This window comes from Mycteria americana, chromosome 6 (assembly GCF_035582795.1).
Source record: "Mycteria americana isolate JAX WOST 10 ecotype Jacksonville Zoo and Gardens chromosome 6, USCA_MyAme_1.0, whole genome shotgun sequence".
Lineage (NCBI taxonomy): Eukaryota > Metazoa > Chordata > Aves > Ciconiiformes > Ciconiidae > Mycteria > Mycteria americana.
Genome location: NC_134370.1, coordinates 25,007,143 through 25,028,398, shown reverse-complemented (window position 1 = coordinate 25,028,398; position 21,256 = coordinate 25,007,143). Strand labels below are relative to the sequence as shown.

Below are 21,256 nucleotides of genomic sequence, written 5' to 3'. Positions count from 1 at the left end.
CATCTCTACACACATTTTTGTCATATGTATTACTACAGCAATTGATTAAATTCTGTAGTATGTATCCAATGTTGAGAAACTTCAGTTCCTTCAGCAAGCTTTCAGTATGTATGCAAGCCTCATGATTAACTAGGCACTTACAGACTTCAAGAGGGATTTAAGTTACCTTTGTTTCTTTTGAATTAAAAATAAAAAAAAAAATAAGTTTAGGTTTTGTGCTTCTTTGAGCCAATCATCTCACAGGTTACTATGTTCAAGAGAAACATAAAAATTAGGAAGGTTTTCAGCCACTGCCAAAACATCTCATGAGTCCTATCTACCACCTTCTTGGTCATCTCATTCGGTGTGCAATTTGCTCATCAGAAAGTATCAAAACATGGACCTCCACTATTCCGTTTAAAATATTGCATATAAATTTGCACATCACAACTATCCAAGTTATCAACATCACTAAATCTTTAATTCAAGGATCTGTCATTGTTATTCACACAACAGAAGTTATCTTGACAGACAGGAAAAGGTGCGAGAAATAGGTATTAAAGGTCTGCAGTTATACTACTTCTTGTAAGGCATGTTTCCACTCGTCATTATCAGTTGCATTGCTCAGACATAACTGCACTGCTCAGACTTAACTGCTACAGAAAAAACTACTGAATCCAGTTTTCAAGCTTCATCCACCTACTTGCAATAGCATCAGAAGGAGCTAAACAATAAATTTCAGAAATGGTTTACAATAAGCTCTCAGTAGAGCAGCTCCTGAACCATAATTACATGCCTGCTGATAGCATGCTTGGATTCTCAGATCATCTTTCTCTTTGATTAAGTAGCATTCTCCTCAGATAACCCAGAGACCATACAAGAATTGATATTTTTAGGTTAGGTTTATGAATGTTTTTCTCCTCTCTGAAGGACTTAAATTACTAAATTTGCTGGAGTAGGTATAAATTCAAAATTGAGATACTATATCTGCACAATAATAAGAGCAAGGAGTAGTCTAAAGTTTGTCTGTTCTACAGTACACGTTCTCCTATTCTTCGCCAAAGTTGTTCTTTCCAGAAGACAAAGAGAATCATGGGCCAGCTCGACTCAATAGTGTCACAGCCAGGACTTGACTATAAACCTCCAGCCACAAACTGCAGGTCTGCACATCAGTGAAGAGATTCCACACATCCTCAGCATCCCAGGAGCAGTAGTTTCAGTCATATAAAATTACTAACAAGTTTAACCATAATACTGTGACGGAGAGAGCACACGGAAACACTCACCTACTCCCCGATCAGCAACTGTAGGATTGTCTATCCACCTTTGAGCTTGCTCAATCTTGCCCTCCAAATGGACAGCTGCTTTAACTGGCCTAGTATTTGCTACAGCCCTGTTTGTTTTAGACTGTAAATTCTGAAGTGATGTAGCTATTTGCTTCGCCAATGCACGGGCCTCAGGAGAGTCACCTTTCCCACTAAGGATTAAAAAAATGCACAGTCATATAAAGATCGTTTAGAGCTAGTCCCAAATTCAGCAGGAAGACACAATGAAAGGTACTTCACCTCTTTAAATAAGGTTATATTTGACACTTGAGTCTCAGAGCAAATAATGCAGACCTGTCATCCATAAATCCCCATCACACTTCTCTGCCATGGCACCTAGATCTTACATATGTTCAACACAGCACTGAAGTGGGGGAAGGCATGGTACTGTCATTGATAATACTGATGTATGACTTTGATTTCCCATACTCATGGCTGTCTTATGAGCAACTGCAATAATGCCACACAGATTACAAGCAGAAAAGCAAGCAGCAACAGACCCAAAGCAATATAAACTTGAAATATACTCAATAGAAACTTGAAAAGAGGTAGCACATTAAGACCTGCAGCAGCTAAACCTCAAGAAAAACTTGATTAAAGTGTCTAATTAATGAAGAAAAATATTTATCTCCATATTGCAACTAGCCATAGATGAAAATCACAATTTATACAATAACTTTCTCCACTTCCATTCTCAAACATCCTCTTTCCAAAACTGATATAGAAATATCATTTGCAGCTGAGCACTGAACCCAAGGTAACAGGGTTTTCTGAAAGTCTTATCTTTTATACAGTTTGCAGTTACAGCTTAGAACACTGACAGTGATTGAAGTGCTAGATATTCCACGTTGCCATTTAGTAAACTGCTTAGCAAAAAACAGTGATGACACTTGTCTGTATAAACAAACTTAAATTTCATATTATCTCATTCCTTTGAAGTGCTTTGACAGTACAAAGGAGCTCACTTTTGGCTTCGGTTTGCCTGTCAAAATTCCATAGGCAATAGAAAGAAAATATTTTCTAGATAATACAACTCTAGTTACTCTTTTTTTTTTTTTTTTTTTTGAGGAAGATCGTGCAAGTTGGGCTTTGGGATAGAAATCATTAGGTTGAAGCATTAAAAAGGATAAATATTTATAAATTAAATTTTTTAAAGGATGTTAAAAAGTTAGCTCTCCCCCCACCCCACCCCCCAGGAATAGAACAAATTTTCGCATTCAATTTTTACTAAATGCAAGATAGAAACTCAGAAGTATAAGATGTCCATTCCCAGTTCTTGGAGGAAAATATATTCCCCAATTAATCACCAATATTCTGATTTTGCTCAGCACTTTGAACTGCAAATGAAAGTAATTCAAATAATTTAATGGTGATAAAACTAATACATACTGTCGCCGCAGATCTGACAGCTTAGCTGTCAAAGCAGAGATTTCCCCCAAGGAACGAAGGATATCATCTCTTTCTTTAGGCTCCTCACATAATTCTGCAACTTTCCTTGCTTCAGCCATAATTCCCCGAATATGTTCTTCTCCTTCACTGCCCCCATTAGGATCCGCAAGCCAATTCTAATAGAAAGAAGTTGTGTACAAGTGAAGATAAACAGTAATATTATTTCTATATAGAGACTTTTAAACAAAAATAAAAATTAATACAGCTTTCAAAACTTTATTTAACAGCAAATACTTTTCAAAAGCAATTTCTGTTTATTAGATACCATGAAGTTGTTCTATTGTCTGACAGTTTTTCTGTTTTGAAGAAGATGTCAAACTAGATGAAGTCTACCCAAAGATTTTATATTCTCTCTCTCCCCTCACCATTTGCCGACAGTATTTTCAGAAGTAAGATTTTAACTAGTGGCTTTAGAAAGTCATAATCTGGCTTTCAGAAGAAAAATGAAAACAGATGCTCTCGTGCACAGTGTGGCATTCTCTGCAAAGCTCTTCCTAAAAAGTTTCATTATCATTTCATTGATATATATATATATAATATTAATGTATATTTATATATCTATTATTATATACACATACACACATTTAGATAAGGCATATATAGAAGGTTCATTATCTCATGACCATCATCATCACCAGGTAATAGGCTGACTATTGAGGGAGTTTTTAGCAATTTCAAAAATAAAGGATCAACTAAAAGAAAAAGTTTCATTAACATTGTTTTGCTTTTGTCATGAATATGAAGTTCTAAATCCTGAACTCCACTCCCAAAGCAGAGCCCAAGGAAAGGGCTCTGGTTTTACCCATAGGTAAATCTGTGCAGTCTGAAACTCCTCTCTACTCTTTTCTTTAATAAGATCAGTTTATGTCCAAATTTAGCATGTTTCCTCATTTTAATTTCACAACCTTGAAATTTTTAGCAATGCTAAAAAAATTATTAAAAAAGCTGTAGCAAAACTCAGAGAACCCTGTAAATTACTGAATTTAAGATTTTTCTGTGTAAAGGCAAGTATCCTCTACACGTTATTCCTAACAAGTAACTGTGTTGTGTTTGGAAAGAACTAAAATATTTCAGTATAACAGCTCTAACAGCAGTAACATAATCATGTTTTGATTTATTAAATCATTAGTGGTACCTGAGCAGCATCAATCTTCTTAGCAATTGCCTGCTTAGAGTTTGTCATGGCCTCCAATTTGCGGGCTGCATTCTCCACTTTTGCAGTGAGCAAATCCAAACCTTGTGACACCTGCTGCGCTTTCTGCATAGCCATGGGTGTAGCACCCTGTCCTCTGCCCAAGACAAAGAGAGCATCACAGAATCAGCTCAGGATTGAACAAAGCTCTTCTCTAAAGAGGTGGCAACAAAAACTGTTTATGAACATTTGCAGCAATTATTGCAAGAGATACAGTATTTAATCAGGTTTGTTTTTTTTCCCTGGGAAAACAAAAATAACTTGAGGAGAAACACCACAACAAGATGAGTTTAACAGCATATTTTCCCCCTTCCAGAACTTGACATTTAGCATCCTCAGAAGAATGAACATTTTTTAAGTCTCACAAAGTAAGGCTATTTGAGGATACAGTTCCATTAAAGTACCCAGGGCAAGGCCCGTTATCTCCTCACTTATAAATTGCTGCAAGTCAGTCAGAACCTGCAGGAGTTATGTCTTGCCATACCTAAGTGAGGACAGCAAGTCTGTAAGTGCAAGTAAGATGTCTTAGTTGCCTCAATCATGTTGACAAAGTAGATTAAAGGTTAAGGGCTATTGGTAAGACTTCTTAAAATGGTGAAAGGGATGCTAGCAATAAAAATTTACAGGACTGTAGAAAACAATTTGCAGCACTACCACCATTTGTTCAAATGCTTAGGAGTTAAAAGTTGGATAGAAAGATTACTTCAAATATATATGCCTGAGAACATTAGTTTTGCATAAGAAATCTCATACTCCATTCCAATATAACCTGACTACTGACTGGAAAGCTTTTTGAGCATGTTAACTTTATCGAACTACTAACTTTAAAAAGACCGTAGTAAGTGGAAGGATGACAAGCATGCTACTGTGATGCTAAGGTGGATTTACACAGTCAGGCCAGAGTCTCAAGACATGTTTCTCTATACCTTATTTCTGACAGGCTGAGTTGAAGTTATTTACATATTAAACCAGCATATAAATTAACTCATTTGTTAGTAAATCTTAGTCCTGCCTCTTCCTCCACCTCCAAAAGTTTCAAACAATACAAAGCTGACACCAGCCACTGCTTTGCACAAAGAGTAAGAGTTTAGCCTAATTTCTAACACTCTGTGGAAAAACTGGTACAAAGAAGCTCTTACATTCTCTAAGGTCAAGCAGCTGGAAATCCAAGTGAAGATAAACTAAAACCAGCTTCTCATCCACTACCACTATTATAGCTAATATACTCCTCTCTTTAATGACAATATAACCAATATTTCTGAATTTCAGCCTTTTTAGCCTTTATATAGCAAACTAACAATTCTTCACGCAAATAAGTTACAGAAATATTCCAAGCTTGTGTACATATCATCGCAACACTTCATAGCCTGACAGTCTATGATTTAAAGTGATGGTAGGGAACCTGTTCTTAAGGTAACTCAAAACACAGTTCTCCAATTATTTGGATTTGCTCACTTCCTGCACTATATTAGAGCCTTAAGTCAGAAGAGGCACTTATTTTACCTAAAAGCTTCTTTTTTTTTTTTTTTTTTTTTTTTTTTTACAAATAAAAAACTCCTATCTTGTATTGCTTTTTCTGACAATTTGAAACATGCGTTAACCTTTAGAAGAAAATACTATACCAGAAAATCATTACCTGTATCCCTAATGGATCACAATGAATAGCTTTCTGGGGTTTCCAGGTGGGGTATTTTTGTGGGGTGGGGAGAAGTGTTACAACAAAATAAAGAAACCAATGTTAGAGCACTCTAGCTTATGGTTTACTACACTGATAAGCAGCTGAAAAATTCCTTATACTCAAAGGAAACTGGGTTATAGTGTTCAGACTACATAGAATAGTTACTTCTTAGCTCATCGTCGTTACGCCTTCACAAAGGAATATCATACTTCCTACTTTCCGGCAAAAGAACAAAAGGCCATAGTACCTAACATCAAAAAAAAATCGTAAATTTAAAGAGACTCATCTGCTGCCTAAAAACAAAACCCCTTAAATTCAAAACACCATTGTGAAAGAATAACCAATTTCTAATGAGGCAGCAGAAAACTGATAAAGGGCTCTGGTTAAATAAAACTCTATACAAGAAATGCACATGAAGTTCAGCAGAATTTATCAGTGACTGATAAACAACTTCAACAACTACTGCTTGTGGTCTAACATCCCAATAAACACCTAAAAACTAGAGTATTCATGTATCTTACAGTCATTGAGGTATATCCTCTTTGGAGAGCAGACTTAACAGTAGAGTTTAAAATTTCATTTCTGCCTAATTTGGAGGAAGGTTATGTGTTTAACATTAAACAAACCAAATTATCTACTTGAGCAATTTTACTCATCATGTTATATAATTCCGAAACATATTATTCTTACCAGAAGAGATTGAAGTAAGAGAGGCAAAATACAGCTACTGGCCTGCTCTCCTACAGGTTAGGAAGTGACACAACTGCAAGTTCAGAAAAACTGTTTTAATAGTACTGGAAAATTGTCCATTAAAATTAACAGATTTACCTAGCTCTGAGGTCAGCTAGTTGATCAGTCATCTGGCCCAGTGTTTTGCATGTTCCCAGAATCTCTCTGCGTTCTTTGCCTGCACACAGTTCCCCTGCTTTTCCAGCTTCATCAAGGATCTGCCTTATTGCTTGCTCACCAGCATCCCCTAAGATGCAGAGTCAGTTAGTAAAACAAACAAGACATTCCTTGACATGTATGAGTAAACTGCTAGTCTCATCATGTCCCACCACATTAACTGCATTAGGTTCAGCAGTGAAAATGCATTTATCAAAACCTATGAGGTATACACCAAATGGGATAATTATAACGGGACGGTATTTCTGAAACAATATAGCATAGCCTTAATGTGCATCATGTGCCATGTATTTCAAGTCATTTAATCATTCTGTTATCATAGCTTGATTTCTATAAATACTTCTTTTATAGAATCTGTAATTCAGGCTAAGAAGGGAAAGAGCACCACGGCAAGATTCATGTAGCCTTAACTTCAGCCAGTTGCAAATCTGACTTGATTTTGGCTAAAGAAGATACAACAACAACATTCCTTTTACTTGCAACCCACCCTGATCCCATCCTCCAGCATTATGGATAGTGGAGGTGCCAGTACCCATAAAGTACTGGCTCCTCCATGAAATTATAATAATGGCAATTGGCTCAAAGAAGTCCTAGCATAAGGAACACTCAGATGACAAACATAGTATGAGGTTAGTTCAAAGTAGCACACCCAGTAAAATATGATTTGCAGTAAGTTCTACAACTATCTTTGCAATTGTCCTTAGCTACTGAATTTTTAATAGTTTACTTCATTAATTGTCAGTGTCAATGACAGAAGGCTTTGAAAATAACTTTGAGGTTTCTGAAATTGCTTGTGGCAAGGGGAATGCGGTCAGAAGTAGTATAAGCAGCAGGTCCACAGATGACAACAATTCACTTCCAGCTTTTATAACTGTATTATTTTGACTTCAATTTCAGAGGAAGTCTTTCAGATAAGGTCTTTCAAAGCCTAAATGGAACAGGCCTCTATCCGTTTTTATTTGTTTTAAAGATGCATACAAAGGCAAAACCTTTATATAAGTAAAGGTGACTGTATTTACAGTATTTATGACAGATTTTCATGTTAAAAATTTTATGTCAAGACTGAAAGAAAAACGCTTAAAGATTACTGTTAGGCAAATCTTAAGTTATACCAATTTGAAAATACAGAAGGAGGGATTTTAAGTATTAGCAACCACTGTTGTTAAATACTGTTCAATGTGATCTACAGGTTTTTGTTTTTACTAGTGGAATGCAAAGAAAAAACACATATGTTATACAGAGTATATTGTTCAGATAACTGAAAACAAACAAAGCTTTCCAGGTCATTAGACACAACTCGTTGAATCTCCAGTATCTAAAGAAAGAAATAAATACAGGCTCCTTCTGAATGATCCACTACATATGAGTTATTAATGCTTAAAGGCAATTTTGTCTTACACAACAGAATTATTCAGACCTTTAAAAATCAAAATACTTTGTGCTGGTTTTTGTTTTTTTTTTAATATTACCTGGAGGTGCGTTTGGATCTCTCAGCCAACCTTTTGCCTGGTTCATCTTTGAATCTATTAAGGCTAAAGCTCTTTTCATGGCTTCAGTGTCCTTTACAAAAGGGAAACCACCAAAATGATTCTCAAAAAAATCAAAGCACAAATAGTCAACACAGCCAAAGCAGACAGAAGTTCTATAGAGCACAGTCTACTTACAGAAACACACCCATATAAGCAGCTCAAAACCCAGGTCATAACCACTTCTTTCAATTAAGACAGACATTTTCATTTCACTCAAAATGCAGAAAATATGCATGCAATTTTAGTGATTTTTCTATTCCTTTCTTTACTAGTGTTTTAATTTCTGAAGTCAGAGCTCTAATAAGCACACATCTTGGAGTTAGTTCCATTTTTTTCCTTACTGTACATCAGGGCACATAGAAAAGTTGTAACAATGAGATTAGAGTAAATGTTTCAAAAATTGAAATTGGCCAGTGAATTTTACTACTTACTTCTGTGCAAAAGGTTGCACATCTGCATTTTTCACTTGCTCTGCTGCTTAAAGTCAAGCAGCTGCTACTTGCAAAAAAATAGACTGCCAGCTAATTCCTGGAATTCTCAAATACAGAGTTTAATGTCTTCAGAGACAAACACATGTATTCACATGTGGTTGTTTTAAACTCAGAACTTCCCTGCCAGGAGCATTAGAGAAGCTGCTTCTTTGACTATTATGCTGCTATTATCCAGCATCTCTTTGACTATAGGAGATAAAACCATCCAGTTCTCATTTCTCTGCAAACTCTGTTAATTGTTCATGTGTCATCTCTCCACTAGAGGCCAGAAGTTTTCTATCTTATACAGATGGAAAGACAGTGAAAAGAGTAACAAGTACCTTAAGTAGAAAGTTGGGAAAAACCCAAAATAGCTTTTTACCACACATGTCATGGAAATAATTTGAAATGCATCCAACATCCCATGATTAGTATACAGATGATGAAAAGAAGCCTGGCTCTCACGCTATTAACTGAATTGGACTGTCCATGTCCAATTCTTATGAAGAGGAGCCTACGAGCATCAGTGATGAGTATCTGGTACAACATGTGATATCCTGACAACACTAAAGAACCGCCACATTTTTGTGGAGTTGTCCATTCTGTGTGCTTAGTCTCAAAGATACATCACTAAATATTTTGGCATTTAAGCCAGTTTTATTCATGCATGTTGGTCTGTCAGCTATTCATAAGGTGCTATAATACAATTCAGTAACCAACTTTCCAAAAGGTCATGCGACACTCTGCTGGATATTTTTTAAGGGCTCTTGAACCACAGCCTGACAGAAGAACACAAAGCAGAATCATTTTCACCTGGAAGCTTGGTTCTCAAATCTAGAAACTGGGTCTCAGAGCTTAGGTCAGGACCTGTTTGAAAAAAACTTCAAAAGGGTAGGATATGCAGCTAGGGGTGGGTGGTGGGCACATTCTTTTAAAAGTCATCTTCTCTATAGCTTGAGAACTGTGCATTTAATATATGACAAGAGACAAGTAAATAATTACTTAAGTATTCAAATATAAAAACCTTACTAGCTGTGAAGGTAGGTGTTACAGTTTTCTGTTGTGTTATATACGGGCTGAAGCTACTTTAGTTTGGAATGAATGGTCTACTGCAGGCCTGTCTACCCACAAATAATTTGAAACAAAGAACTAACTGAATTTTTAAAAAGGCAACAGGCAACAGTTGTGGCTTAGTGTATTGATGAGATGATAGGTGTGGGATGGTTGAGAAAAGGAGAGTGTTGGGAAAACTGTCTTTGCCCCTCCCTTTTTACTAACACAGGCTTTTGTGTTGTCTCAGCTGCCTGCAGAGTTGCAGTTTCAGCAAAATTATATAGAAGCCTCTGAATCTAAAGTTTCATATCGGGGGACAAAAATCAAGGGTATTTTAGCTTTTACACTCATGATTTTGTAATTGCTAGCACTACCCAAGCAATAATAGGATCCATATGTCCTATTCTATGAAGGCAATATAACTGGATTGCTCTGCAGTGTAAATCTTGCTATCCTGTGTGGCTCTGCACTCATGTTTGCCAAATAGCGTCCCCTTTTCCTATTTAAAAAAATCTGGTGAAATCCTAGTGTAGCAGTCAAAGTGTTCCAGGACAACTGCTCTTAAGGCACAGATTTCCCTTCTTCACAGCTCAAACTGCCACGGCAAGGAATCCCTCTCAGCTTTAGCCTGATAAAGAGTTTTCATTGCAATGAGACAAGTAAATTTTAAATAGGAAATTAGAATGTATCCTTAACTAGGTTTGGTGGTACTGCACTTTTGTTTATGCCACAGTTGCGTCTGGTGTCAGATACTTGGCAAGCGACAAAGGTGTAGCAATCTCGAAATGTCTGGACTTTGCCACCAATTCAGGCTATTAACCAGGAAGACAAAAGTAGAAATATTCAATTTAAACAAAACAAAGCAACTTGCTCAAGGTCTTACTGCTTGAAAGTGTCTTTATATTCCTGATTTCTGGAGCTGTTTAAAAGCCTTGTTGCTTTCTAAACAGCTAAATACATTTAAAATTTTATTCTTTGGGATCTGCAAGCAGAATATCAGTTGCAAGCAAGAAAATAAAAAATCCTACAGCTATCCTGCAAAAGAGTTTCATATAGAGTAGTTTTATCAGAAAAAAAGGATTCTTTCCCTCCTCTCCCTACAGTTCCCCTGTTGGCAAAAGGAATTTCATTAACAAAAGCAGTACTATTACCTTTTCAGAAGAGATAAACAACTTAAGTTAATCAAGTTAAACTAGGGCAGCATTGTCTGAAGGGAAAAGAGCAAGTTGGCTTTTTGCAAATCAGTTCCTAAAGCAAATGAGCACTTATTCAAGATACCTTTCTGCATCACTTCTGCCACTACCAAGAATTTTGAGATTATTCATGGAGCAGGTGGTATTGGCACTGCTTTGAAAAGGAGCAAAATAAATCCTACACAATCCCTTCCTGAATATAACACACAACCTCTGACTCAATAAAGTAGTCTAGTCTAGCAATATCTGCATTTCATTACCAAAGAAGGCAATGTTGAAGGAAACAGTCAAAGCCAGCCTTCTGGCAGAATAGATAGCTTACTCACCATCCATGGTTCAATCCTGCAAGTTACTAGATACTTCTCAGCTTCCTACAACTTTTAACTCCCTCCATTTCTATGGAAGTGGAAGATGTTTGAATTGAGTATTACTTCAAGTTTATTGAAAAATAAACACTAAGAATATACAAGAGAAAGCTAAACTCCTCTGTAAAATGAAGAGTTCAAAGAAAAAAGGTACAAAGCTATGCATGGAAGAAATAAATATAGATTTTTTTTTTTCCCCCCAAGATTTTGTTAGACATCAGTATTTGCTCAGTATTTCAATTCTAAATCGGGATACTATGTTAAAAAAATCCAGTGTTGGTGCAAGCAGAGATTATTGCAGTAATGTGCATTTCAGAGTCTAGAAAGACCAACAAAATAGCTTACAAAAAAGCCTACAACTCTAGCTCCATACACTTGTTCATTCTCCACTATCTCTAGGTAGATTTTCTGATACTTCAATGTATAAACAATTCAAGATAGAATAATAAACATAAACTAAACTCCAACATCAACTGTAGAATGTACTACACCGGTAAAAATTCAAGGCTGTGCATCCCCAAACACACTTTACTTTGCTCCAGAAAAGCACGAGGAAAATTTTCCCTTGACTGCCAGGCACAAAATGCATGCAACAGCAATCTCAAATGGAATTAAAGAGCTCCTCCCTCCCAGAAAAATAATGAGTAACCATTAGATATATATGCAAATACAGGAAAAGGTCTGTAATAAGTAGCCATTAGCAAACTAGTTCCTGCTTCTTCATCCCACTGTATTTTTCAACTCAAATTCTTTGTCATAACTGTTTGGTAAATGCCTAGTGCTACAGTTTCAAATTGTCAGCATACCTTAATTCAAAAAACAAAATACAATTAAGAAGTTCTCAACTCAGAACAGAATGATACTTTGATTATACTAGTCCACACAACGTATTTATGCATTACGCATAATGACCACTATTTTCCATTTGGAAATACTGCTAATACACCGACTATTTTCTTAATAAAATCCTTTACTAATCTGCCTCACTAGCAAGAGAAGCAAGAATTTCCTAAGACTAAATTGCCAACTTTTTGTAACAGTCATTTTTTTACCATGAAAATTTCCAAATTTGTTGTGTAAAATAAAACAAAACTCTATTTGTATTTTGTAAAATACAGGAATGCTTAAATCCAAAAGTAAAACTGAATTGAAAAAAACGCACATACAAAATTGAAGTTTTAGGCCCAGACCTGAAGAACACGAACCATTTGAACTGAAGGAAGGCTGCTGCTGAAATACGATGGAATGGACAAAATTCCTGATTTAATAAAGCTTTCTGGGCATGCAGAAAGCTTGTTCCTGCATGACTGGACCCTTTATTTGTAGCTACACAGACTAGTAACATAAATTAACACAAAAGCATTCAGCAAGAATGTGCTTTAAAATCTTGGGCTAACTAATCAGACTCAGAAAGACAGTCTTAATGCAGTTCAGCTTGCAGTTACCATTCTCTTAGTGACAGCCAATTCTACAATGTAGCTAGACAGAGCTATTAAGAGCCTTTTAAAACTTCCATGTGTATATACATAAGTATGGTGTCACAGCTGGCACACAAATAAAAAGTTGCACAGCACACAGTCTGCACACAGCACAAAATCCCACATACATGCTTTTTTTGGGTTTAGTACAAGGTAGAGGTGTAGGGTGTGGAAGAAAGCTTACCTTCTAAAGGTGAGAAAAGGGTAAGAAACAGGAGAACAAAAACAAAGATGCATAAAGTAGTCATAATAAGGAAGTGATAGTGACAAAATAACTCAAAAGGCAAACTAAGGGTCAAGTGCCAAACAATATAGGCCAAAGTGATTTTAATGCCTAGATTACATCAATGTTAGATTTTTCTGCAAAATTTCATTTGTTAATAAGTCTGGCTTCAGGTCTCAATATTTTCTTCAAATATATTTACAGTTACTTGTTGCCAATAGCACTAACCCTTAAAAAAATCCCTTCAGCAATTTACTTCAAGGCACTCAAAAAATTGGCAGGAATTTCAGTTATGCAGTTATGTTTATTTGTAAGTCCACAATAACACTTTTACGAATCTGTCTGTCAGACCTGCTGTATGGTCTGCTAGACATTTCAGTATCTTCAGTGGGTATCACTTAAGAGCACCACTTAACTCCAGGTAAGCAGTTGCAGTCACTTGCACATCTTAACACTGAGTTGTAAGGAACCAATACCGTCCATATGCCAGCTTCACAGACATCATACTTATCCAGAAAGGCTGTTCAATCTAACATGTATTTCTTTGAGAAAAGGCAAGCACTTGAAATTTACTCCCATGTCCAGACTAAAAACGGGGCAGGGGGAAAAGGAGGAAGTGTTTAAGGAGGGATCCCAAAAAATTGACTGAAAATTCTCAACTTCAGGCCTTTTGCACAAGGAATATGACAGCAACCTATCTTTCTAGTAGTATCTAGAGGAAAAAATCTCAGGTAATCTCGTTTACGAATGCTTAGCTACAAGACCAGTTTAATGTATAAAATGATAGCTTTTTACCTAACTTTCCTCTGTCAAATATGATTATGTAGCCACTGAGCCACCTTCAAATGCCACACTCTTTTAACTTAGTTTACTGAGAGAAAGCTAATTTTGAAAGATACATTAATACAATCACCTCTGAAGATGTTCTTTGACCTTGAGGAGATTATATGATGTGGTTACAAAGTGTTGCAAAACTGATGCACAAATACCTATTTCAACAGTCTCAAAACCACAAGTTTATAAAGTGTACAACACAGTAGATAAAAATTAGACTTATATATACAAATGTAGGCATGAAACGTACCTTGCTCGCCCAGGCATCTTCATCCCAGGAAGTGAGTTGTAATACACGGATTATTTCATTTATCTCAGCACTCATTTTCTCTACTGTGAAATTGCGATTTTTCAATGCCTCTTCTATTCCCTGGCTTTTAGAATTTTTCGTGGTTACAAAAATCTTCATAGCTGCGAAAATACCATAGATTAGAAAAAGGTCCATGAAAGACATGATCAATGCTCAAGGTGACCTTCTATTGCATTAATACAGAGGTAGTACATTTTATTTTACATGGACCACTTTATCTCAAAGAGATTATAGTTTTAATACAAGAAGCACAGTTATTTGCAATCAGTACAGAAGCAACGTCAATGCTGTTATTTTTAATAAACATAAGACATTGGAACTCCAGCTCAAAACAGACAGCAATTCAGAGTGATATTAAAAATTAAAGCCAAAAATACCTGATATAAGTACTGGCAATAGCTCCTTCACAGTATTCATGGAGTTTACCAGCATAACCCTATGTTCCTGATGAGTTAATTCCTGTTGTCTCTCATCAATCATTTTAGCCATCTTTGTCATTCCTAAAGAGTAAAGTAATCAAACATAGTCATAAAGATAGATAGTAATATTAAGTCTAATTTGCAACAGTTGAGCTTTCTAAACAAGAACAAAGTGTAATGAGTTATAACAACTATATTGAAGTTTAAAACTTAATTTTTGTATTAGCAGCTGTTACTTAAAACACATTCCAGTTGCTTCAGAGAAGCCACTGATTCAAAACCTAGCCACTATGCAAAGTAGAATGGAATCCTCAAAATCCTTGATTTAAAATCCCAGCAATAAAATAGGAAAATACCTGAAATTACTACTTTAGGACATGAAGTCACCTCCTGAACTCTGGAAGCTAATTTACAGGGGTTTTTTCCTTTTCTGTTAAGACTTGATCAAAGCCTTAATTGTGAATGGCAAAATGGAAACATCAGGGATTTGTTTGTTTGTTTCCCTTGAGGTTCTACCAGAGTTCAAGAATTGTATCTATGTATACTTCAGTTCTGCTAGAAATATTTCAGTGCTCTAGAAGTGGGGAAAGAATTACATTTATTCTAGAGCAAATCTATTTTCAATAGCTAAGACTTGTGAGGTTTACCACACAGCACATGTGGAAATTTTACACACAGTTTCATAAAAATGTAAGTTGATTTAAATTGGTGCTGTTGTGGTCCCACTCTTTCTCCTACAGGGGACAAAACTGGAAGAAAGCTATATACTCTTTGGCCGAATTACTTTTCTGCTGGTTAGCATCTTAGGCATCTTAACATAACAAAAAGGTTAAATGAGCTTTAATTACAACACTAAAAAAGTAGTAGAATCCCCACACTTACAGCATAGAGGTGTAAGTTGTGCAGAAGCACCTTTCCTTTCAAATGATAAAAGCCTAAATAGGTAATCATGTTCTCCTCTCTACTTCCAACATAAAACCTGTAAGAACTTTGTTGATTTTAAGTGTACATGCTCCTATTCCCGTTATTTCTATAGTGCTCACATTAACAGTTAAGTTCAGATGACCATTGATATAGCTGAAGGGAACAATGACACAGGCATAAAAAGTTTTGTGGGCATGGGCTGCAAGTGTTGAGCAGCATTTAGTTCAAGGAAAGACAGTGCTTCTAGAGCATGCCAGAAGCACAAGATTAGCTATTTATTCAGAACAGCATGAGCTTAGAGAAGATTATTTGCAATAAAGGTACAAGCCTACATCTCACTTCTAAGAAATCAAGACACTTGCCCAACACTTATTACCTCTATTATACACAAATAACAGCAAATTATGTCTGTGAGGTTCAATAAAAAGTCCCAAATGCTTATGACTGAGCGAAATAGAGCAAACTGAAGTCTGGAAAAACTTCCATTTTAAAGACACAGAAAACAATGACCACAGAGAAACTGAAATTGTGTACCAAGTAAAAGAACAAGTTTCATGCAAAGAGAAGATTGCCCTTTTTGCTTCATCTTTTCCTGTTCAAAATGAGGCAAAATCTGTTTAGTTGAAGGTAACTTCTCATGGACATAAAAAAAGTTTAGAGAACACTATACCTTCATATGGAACTTAAAGTTTTTCACATGTAGAAACAGGCTAACGTATACGTATGTTAAATAAAAACAGGATAATCTACAAACATGCTCTGTGACATGAGAGCTGCTAGTCATTTCATCTATGAGCTAGTTATTCTTACACTACTACATACGTTTTCTTATTTATATATATAAATAAGTACTAACCAGATTCCTGCTCTGTTTATATAAGCATTCTTTAGTTCAGTGTAACTTTAAGTCCAACATCTTCCTACATTACCACCACAACACCTAGATTTTATAGAATGCTTTTGTTAAATACCTAAACTACTTTATGCTTGCTGAAACTAAAGCATTTGGAGTAGTAGATGACAGAGATTAATGGTAAGTTTCCTCTATAGCAACCCAGTGCTTCACTTACCAATTGCCTACTTCGACCAGTGAAATTGTGAGTTAACACAGTGAAGTAACAAATAGTGAAGGAGCATGAAATAACTAACAAAAAGAATTTTTGTAACAGCTGTGCTTTTGTATTATACTGTGAAACAACTATCTCTGCAACCTCATTAAGATGTTAATATAGGATACATAGCTTATACTACTCCAAGAAATTCCTACTAGGCCTAACCATCTCAGTTAGTACAGACATTTTATTAGCTTAATGGACTTCGTAGCTGTGAGTGCTTAATTACACAGCTTTTTCGGGTTTTTTTGTTTTACTCTTACTAATGCATGCTTACATCCCTCATATAATATAGTGTAGGAAAAGTAAAGTACCTATCACCTGTGTACTACATATAATTTACCAACATCTTGACTCTTCTGCATTCTTAAGAGAGAATGTGAATCAGAAAATAGGCATCATTCACCCTCTAGTTTAAAACTCTTTCCAACAGACACTTTAAAAGCAACTGCTTTATCATTGTCCAAACACTCAAAACTAGGGTGAGGAAGGTGCTGGGGGGAAAAAAAGGTAAATTGAAGAGACTATACTTAGTATGTTTATGATAGGCTGTAGCAAATCAAACCTGGTCCCAGATTCTTTGTGTATGTCACCAAATCCTCCATAGTCTCTACTACTTCCGCTACAGTCAGATACTCCAATATTCCTTTGCAGACACGGATGATTTTACGGACCTAAAAAAGGAACATTCCATCCTTTATTAGATGAAGCGAAGTTACATTTGAATTAGAAATGCAAACCTATTATTAGAACAGAATAGGTATAGCATTTGCTAACATGACGTATGGGCAATCACAAAGGTCTGGGATACTGATTGTCACCCACAATGCCATTACTCAAGACTGCGGTATTGACAAAGACAATATTTAATCAGCATTCCACTACTCAGAAATGCAAAATCCTACTTCCAGTGTTTTCACTTTGTATGATAAACGAAGGATAGCATTGAGATAATAGGTTATAAGGGAGTGCATTTAAGTATGCTGGCATGCTTGAAGTTTTTCATTGCAATTTCATCAATAAAAAAACATGTAACTTAAATCTCAAAGCAAAACTACATAGAAAGCAGACTGCAAGCTTTCAGAGGAAGTATTATTCACCATACAGCTTTACATATGGATAAAGCATTATCCAGCATTCCAGTGGGAAAGGTAGATCCAACATCTTAAGCTTTCCAGAAAAATCTGTGAATACTGTACTTGATTTACCTCTGGACATCTGCCTCAGCTTAACTTTTTCAGTTCATACTTGATTCCAAAACAGAGTTCTCTGACAGTTAATCTTCTAACCTCCTGAACCACATTATTTCTGACAACACTACATACAATTCTCATTGAAAATGAGTTAATTAACATTTAATTCACATCAACTACATGAAGTGTTCAGTCCCTAGAACAGATCATAGTTTCCTCTAAAACTCATTTCAGTTTTCTCCCAATGTTAGTTTATCTTGAAACATAGCAGGATAGAGACATGCCAAGTTTTGTATTTGTGAAAAGTCAATCATTCCAGACTAGTATTTTTCTTTTGGTTAACGTGCAGTTGTCAGAGACTAGTTCAATGAAGCATTAACTGCACGGAAGTCAACTCATTTCCTAAACACTGGAAGCAGAGAGATTAAAAGCTATTAAATTCCTTGCAATTCTGTCCTATAACACTTCATAGTATCTATTAAAAACCACTTAAAATAATGTGCAATCACAAGTGCCACAGAGAAATCCCGTAGCATTCTCATTTCAGAGGAACATGCTAACAGTACCATGAGTTGATTAAATGAGAGACAAGGATGCCATGTTAGACTACTCAGAACAGCAGGAAGAGTAACACAATTTCATAGATTAACAGAATGTTGCACGGGTAAAATTTAGAAATAACATCAGCATTTCTAACAGTGTGAGCTTCATTTCCTCATAGTAGCATATTTGCTATTTAGAAATAAGCAAGACTCCACATTCCCAGAAAGAGGATCACAAGAGTAAGAAAGATTTGTAACAATGAAACATTTTCAAATATAAGACACTCAAAACCTCCTTTTTAAGTTTCCCTGCAACTCTGGCTTTTTTGTCCATCTGGGGATGGACAAACAGCACCTCTGAGCCACTTTCAGGCTTGTGCAGCAGCCAAAACATAGCAACTGTTATATCTATCAGAACACATCTTCTGGCTAACCAGCCAGACACTCCAAATTTGTATTACCTCCTGTGCCCCAAGGCCGATTAAATTGCCACAGCTAATGAGTCAGACAGACATATTAGGAAGTGGCTTAGGGCTTTTCAGTGAAGGGATAGAGAATATAAGGATCAGTAATGGCTATGGTGAAGAGAATACAGAAAAGTGCCAGCAAGATCTAAGACAGGGTTGATGGGATCTGGCCTTTTTGAGGAATAATCACAGGCAACGCCTAAACATTATGTCATACAAAGATGCTCTTAACAAAAGAGAGCAACAAGCCTATGCTCCTTCTGACAGAAAGGAGTGCAAAATATGCTTCCAATCAAGCTAAAATGATCAAAAACACATTCATCAACTCAATAGTTTAGATTAGCTAATTTGGTTAGGTGGATATTTGAATTAATAATACTATTGTGCAGATACCTAAGTCAGTCATGTTGGGATTCCTACCTCCGCTTCATCGAATGTCAGAAGCAAGTCTGACGTTCCAGAAAGGATGCCTCTTGATCCATCAATTAGATAATCACGAGCTGGTACTGAATAAGGATCTGCTTGCAGCATCTGGGCTGCCCGAACAAGTTTGGTGCAGGCGTTCTCCACTCTGTGGAAAGTCATCAGACAAAACTTGCTGAATAGTTTCTGTCTGTATGACAACAGACTTGAGAAAATGCTGGATTTGTTTTTAACTTTATTACTTAAAGCACTGCAAGCAAACCGATCATTCTACACCTTTATAGTTTAAAAAGCAAGAGTATTTATTGTATTTATCTTAACAAGAAAGCAACCAGCAACCGTACAACAGTTTTCCAGAAGTCATGCAATCTTCCAATGTCGGGAATGTTTGAAGTATCCCATGTACAGCAGTCAATAAGGTGTTATTAAGGAGAAGTCCCAACACAGCAAAACACCTTGCATTCTTAATGACAAGGGCAGGGGACAAAATTATTCTTTTAGGACTTCACAATCAGAGTAATTGCTAACCTTTATCAGCCTTGTATTCGCATTGCCATTCAAGAAGCAATTGCTATTAATAAATATTAAATTATAGCTACACATTAAGACAAAAGCACATAGTATTAAGAAAACCAAGACACTGCTCCCTGCTCATTGAAGCTGTGGCCCAGCTCTTCAGAGTCTGTTAACACTCATGACAGAAATAGCATTTTAAATAGCCACAAGGTTTAGTGATAAGGTATGAATTTCAAATGCAACTTGCAATTCCACACTTAAAAACAGAAAGGAGGTTTTGCAAGGTATTACAATTTCTAATTATAGTAACACAGAAGGTACACAATACGCAAATAAGCTCTGAAATTAGGTCACATCAAGCCATTTAACACAACAATTTTAAAATATCAAGAACTGGAACATGGAAAAGCTTTCAGTTTTGTTCTCTTGTTGTAATTAGTTCATGACAGCTTAGAGAAATACAAAATTCAGACTTGACTTCCATGTTAGCTACGCTATTCACGACTGTAGTTACTGACTACACTGACTGTGACTATCCTCCATTCTCTCCCGTTTGACAGAAATGTAAGTGTAGTCTAATACACAGGCTCTATGCATGCAAGTGCCATGTGCTCATTCAAGTTATACGAGGTTCCAACAAACATTAAACCCTTTTATTACAGCAATACTATCTCTTATCGCAACTTTTTCATGCTTGTCATGTAGGCCATTTTCTATGGACCACTTGGACGCACTCTTTTATCATACTTTCAGTTAAGTACTATTGGAAAATTACCCACTTATCCCATTTTCTCCCCTACATTCCTTGTTAACACAAATGGCAGAACGTAATGGTTACATCTAAATTTAACTGTACTAGAAATAAGACACTCATTACAGGAAAAGATACTTTTTTCAGAAAGTAAAGCTTTCAGCTAATGGTTCCCTAGAGTAGATCGAATTGGGCCAGCTGACCTTATCATAACCTGCTCTTTAGTGAGACATCTGCTCAGCACATCAGATGGTGGTAACTCATAACCGGGTAAGAAAATAAAGGAGGGCTTCAAGGCAGAAAGTGGGAATGGTCTGCTCATTATTATGCAATGTACTTAGCTGTATTATCAAAGTCAACTGACTTCACTAAATTAGATTTCCGTGTTTGCTCCTCAAATTTATTCTTTTCAACTCTGCCAAGAAAAGGATTAAACAAATCACCTATTCAGCCAGCTCAGAGCTATAGACTCAGAAATACTTAATTTCCTACAGTTCAATTTCATGGTCATCTCTAAGACTAATGATTCTCTCAAGGCTGGCTTTTTCATTTGTAAAGAAAGGAATTAACATGAACATGTATTACCCCAGAAGTCACCATAGTTAACAAAAATAAAGTTTCTAAAAATTCAGAGTTTTCTTTTACAGTTTTTAGAGATGAACCTCTGAAAGGTAAACTTGCATTTTACTTGTACAATATCTATTTTGTATAAACTTCCCAATGCATTTGAAAGACTTCAAGAGTGTGCATTATGTACAAAAAAGCAGAGTGGTGTTTAAAAAACAGACACGCTCCATCCCCTGCAAAGCATACATGCTAGGAAACAAGATTAGAGTTTGGGGAAAGAAGTAATTCAATTACTTAAATTTAAAAAAAAAAAAAACACTAAAAATATTCACTGCAATGAACCACTAGTTCTATCACA

General features: G+C 36.0%; 1 protein-coding gene across 2 annotated transcripts in view; it reads right to left on the bottom strand.

Moving 5' to 3' along the window:
* Window positions 1-21,256, bottom strand: part of VCL (vinculin) — a 65,141-nt gene that overhangs the window by 16,358 nt on the left and 27,527 nt on the right. For both annotated transcript variants that reach the window (XM_075505127.1, XM_075505126.1), the window contains exons 3-11: window positions 19,062-19,212; window positions 17,005-17,113; window positions 14,362-14,484; window positions 13,925-14,085; window positions 7,999-8,089; window positions 6,452-6,599; window positions 3,889-4,042; window positions 2,694-2,869; window positions 1,266-1,456 (exon numbers count right to left, since the gene is read on the bottom strand). In XM_075505127.1, the coding sequence (XP_075361242.1) occupies window positions 1,266-1,456; window positions 2,694-2,869; window positions 3,889-4,042; window positions 6,452-6,599; window positions 7,999-8,089; window positions 13,925-14,085; window positions 14,362-14,484; window positions 17,005-17,113; window positions 19,062-19,212 (1,304 nt within the window). The remainder of the gene's footprint in view (window positions 1-1,265; window positions 1,457-2,693; window positions 2,870-3,888; window positions 4,043-6,451; window positions 6,600-7,998; window positions 8,090-13,924; window positions 14,086-14,361; window positions 14,485-17,004; window positions 17,114-19,061; window positions 19,213-21,256) is intronic.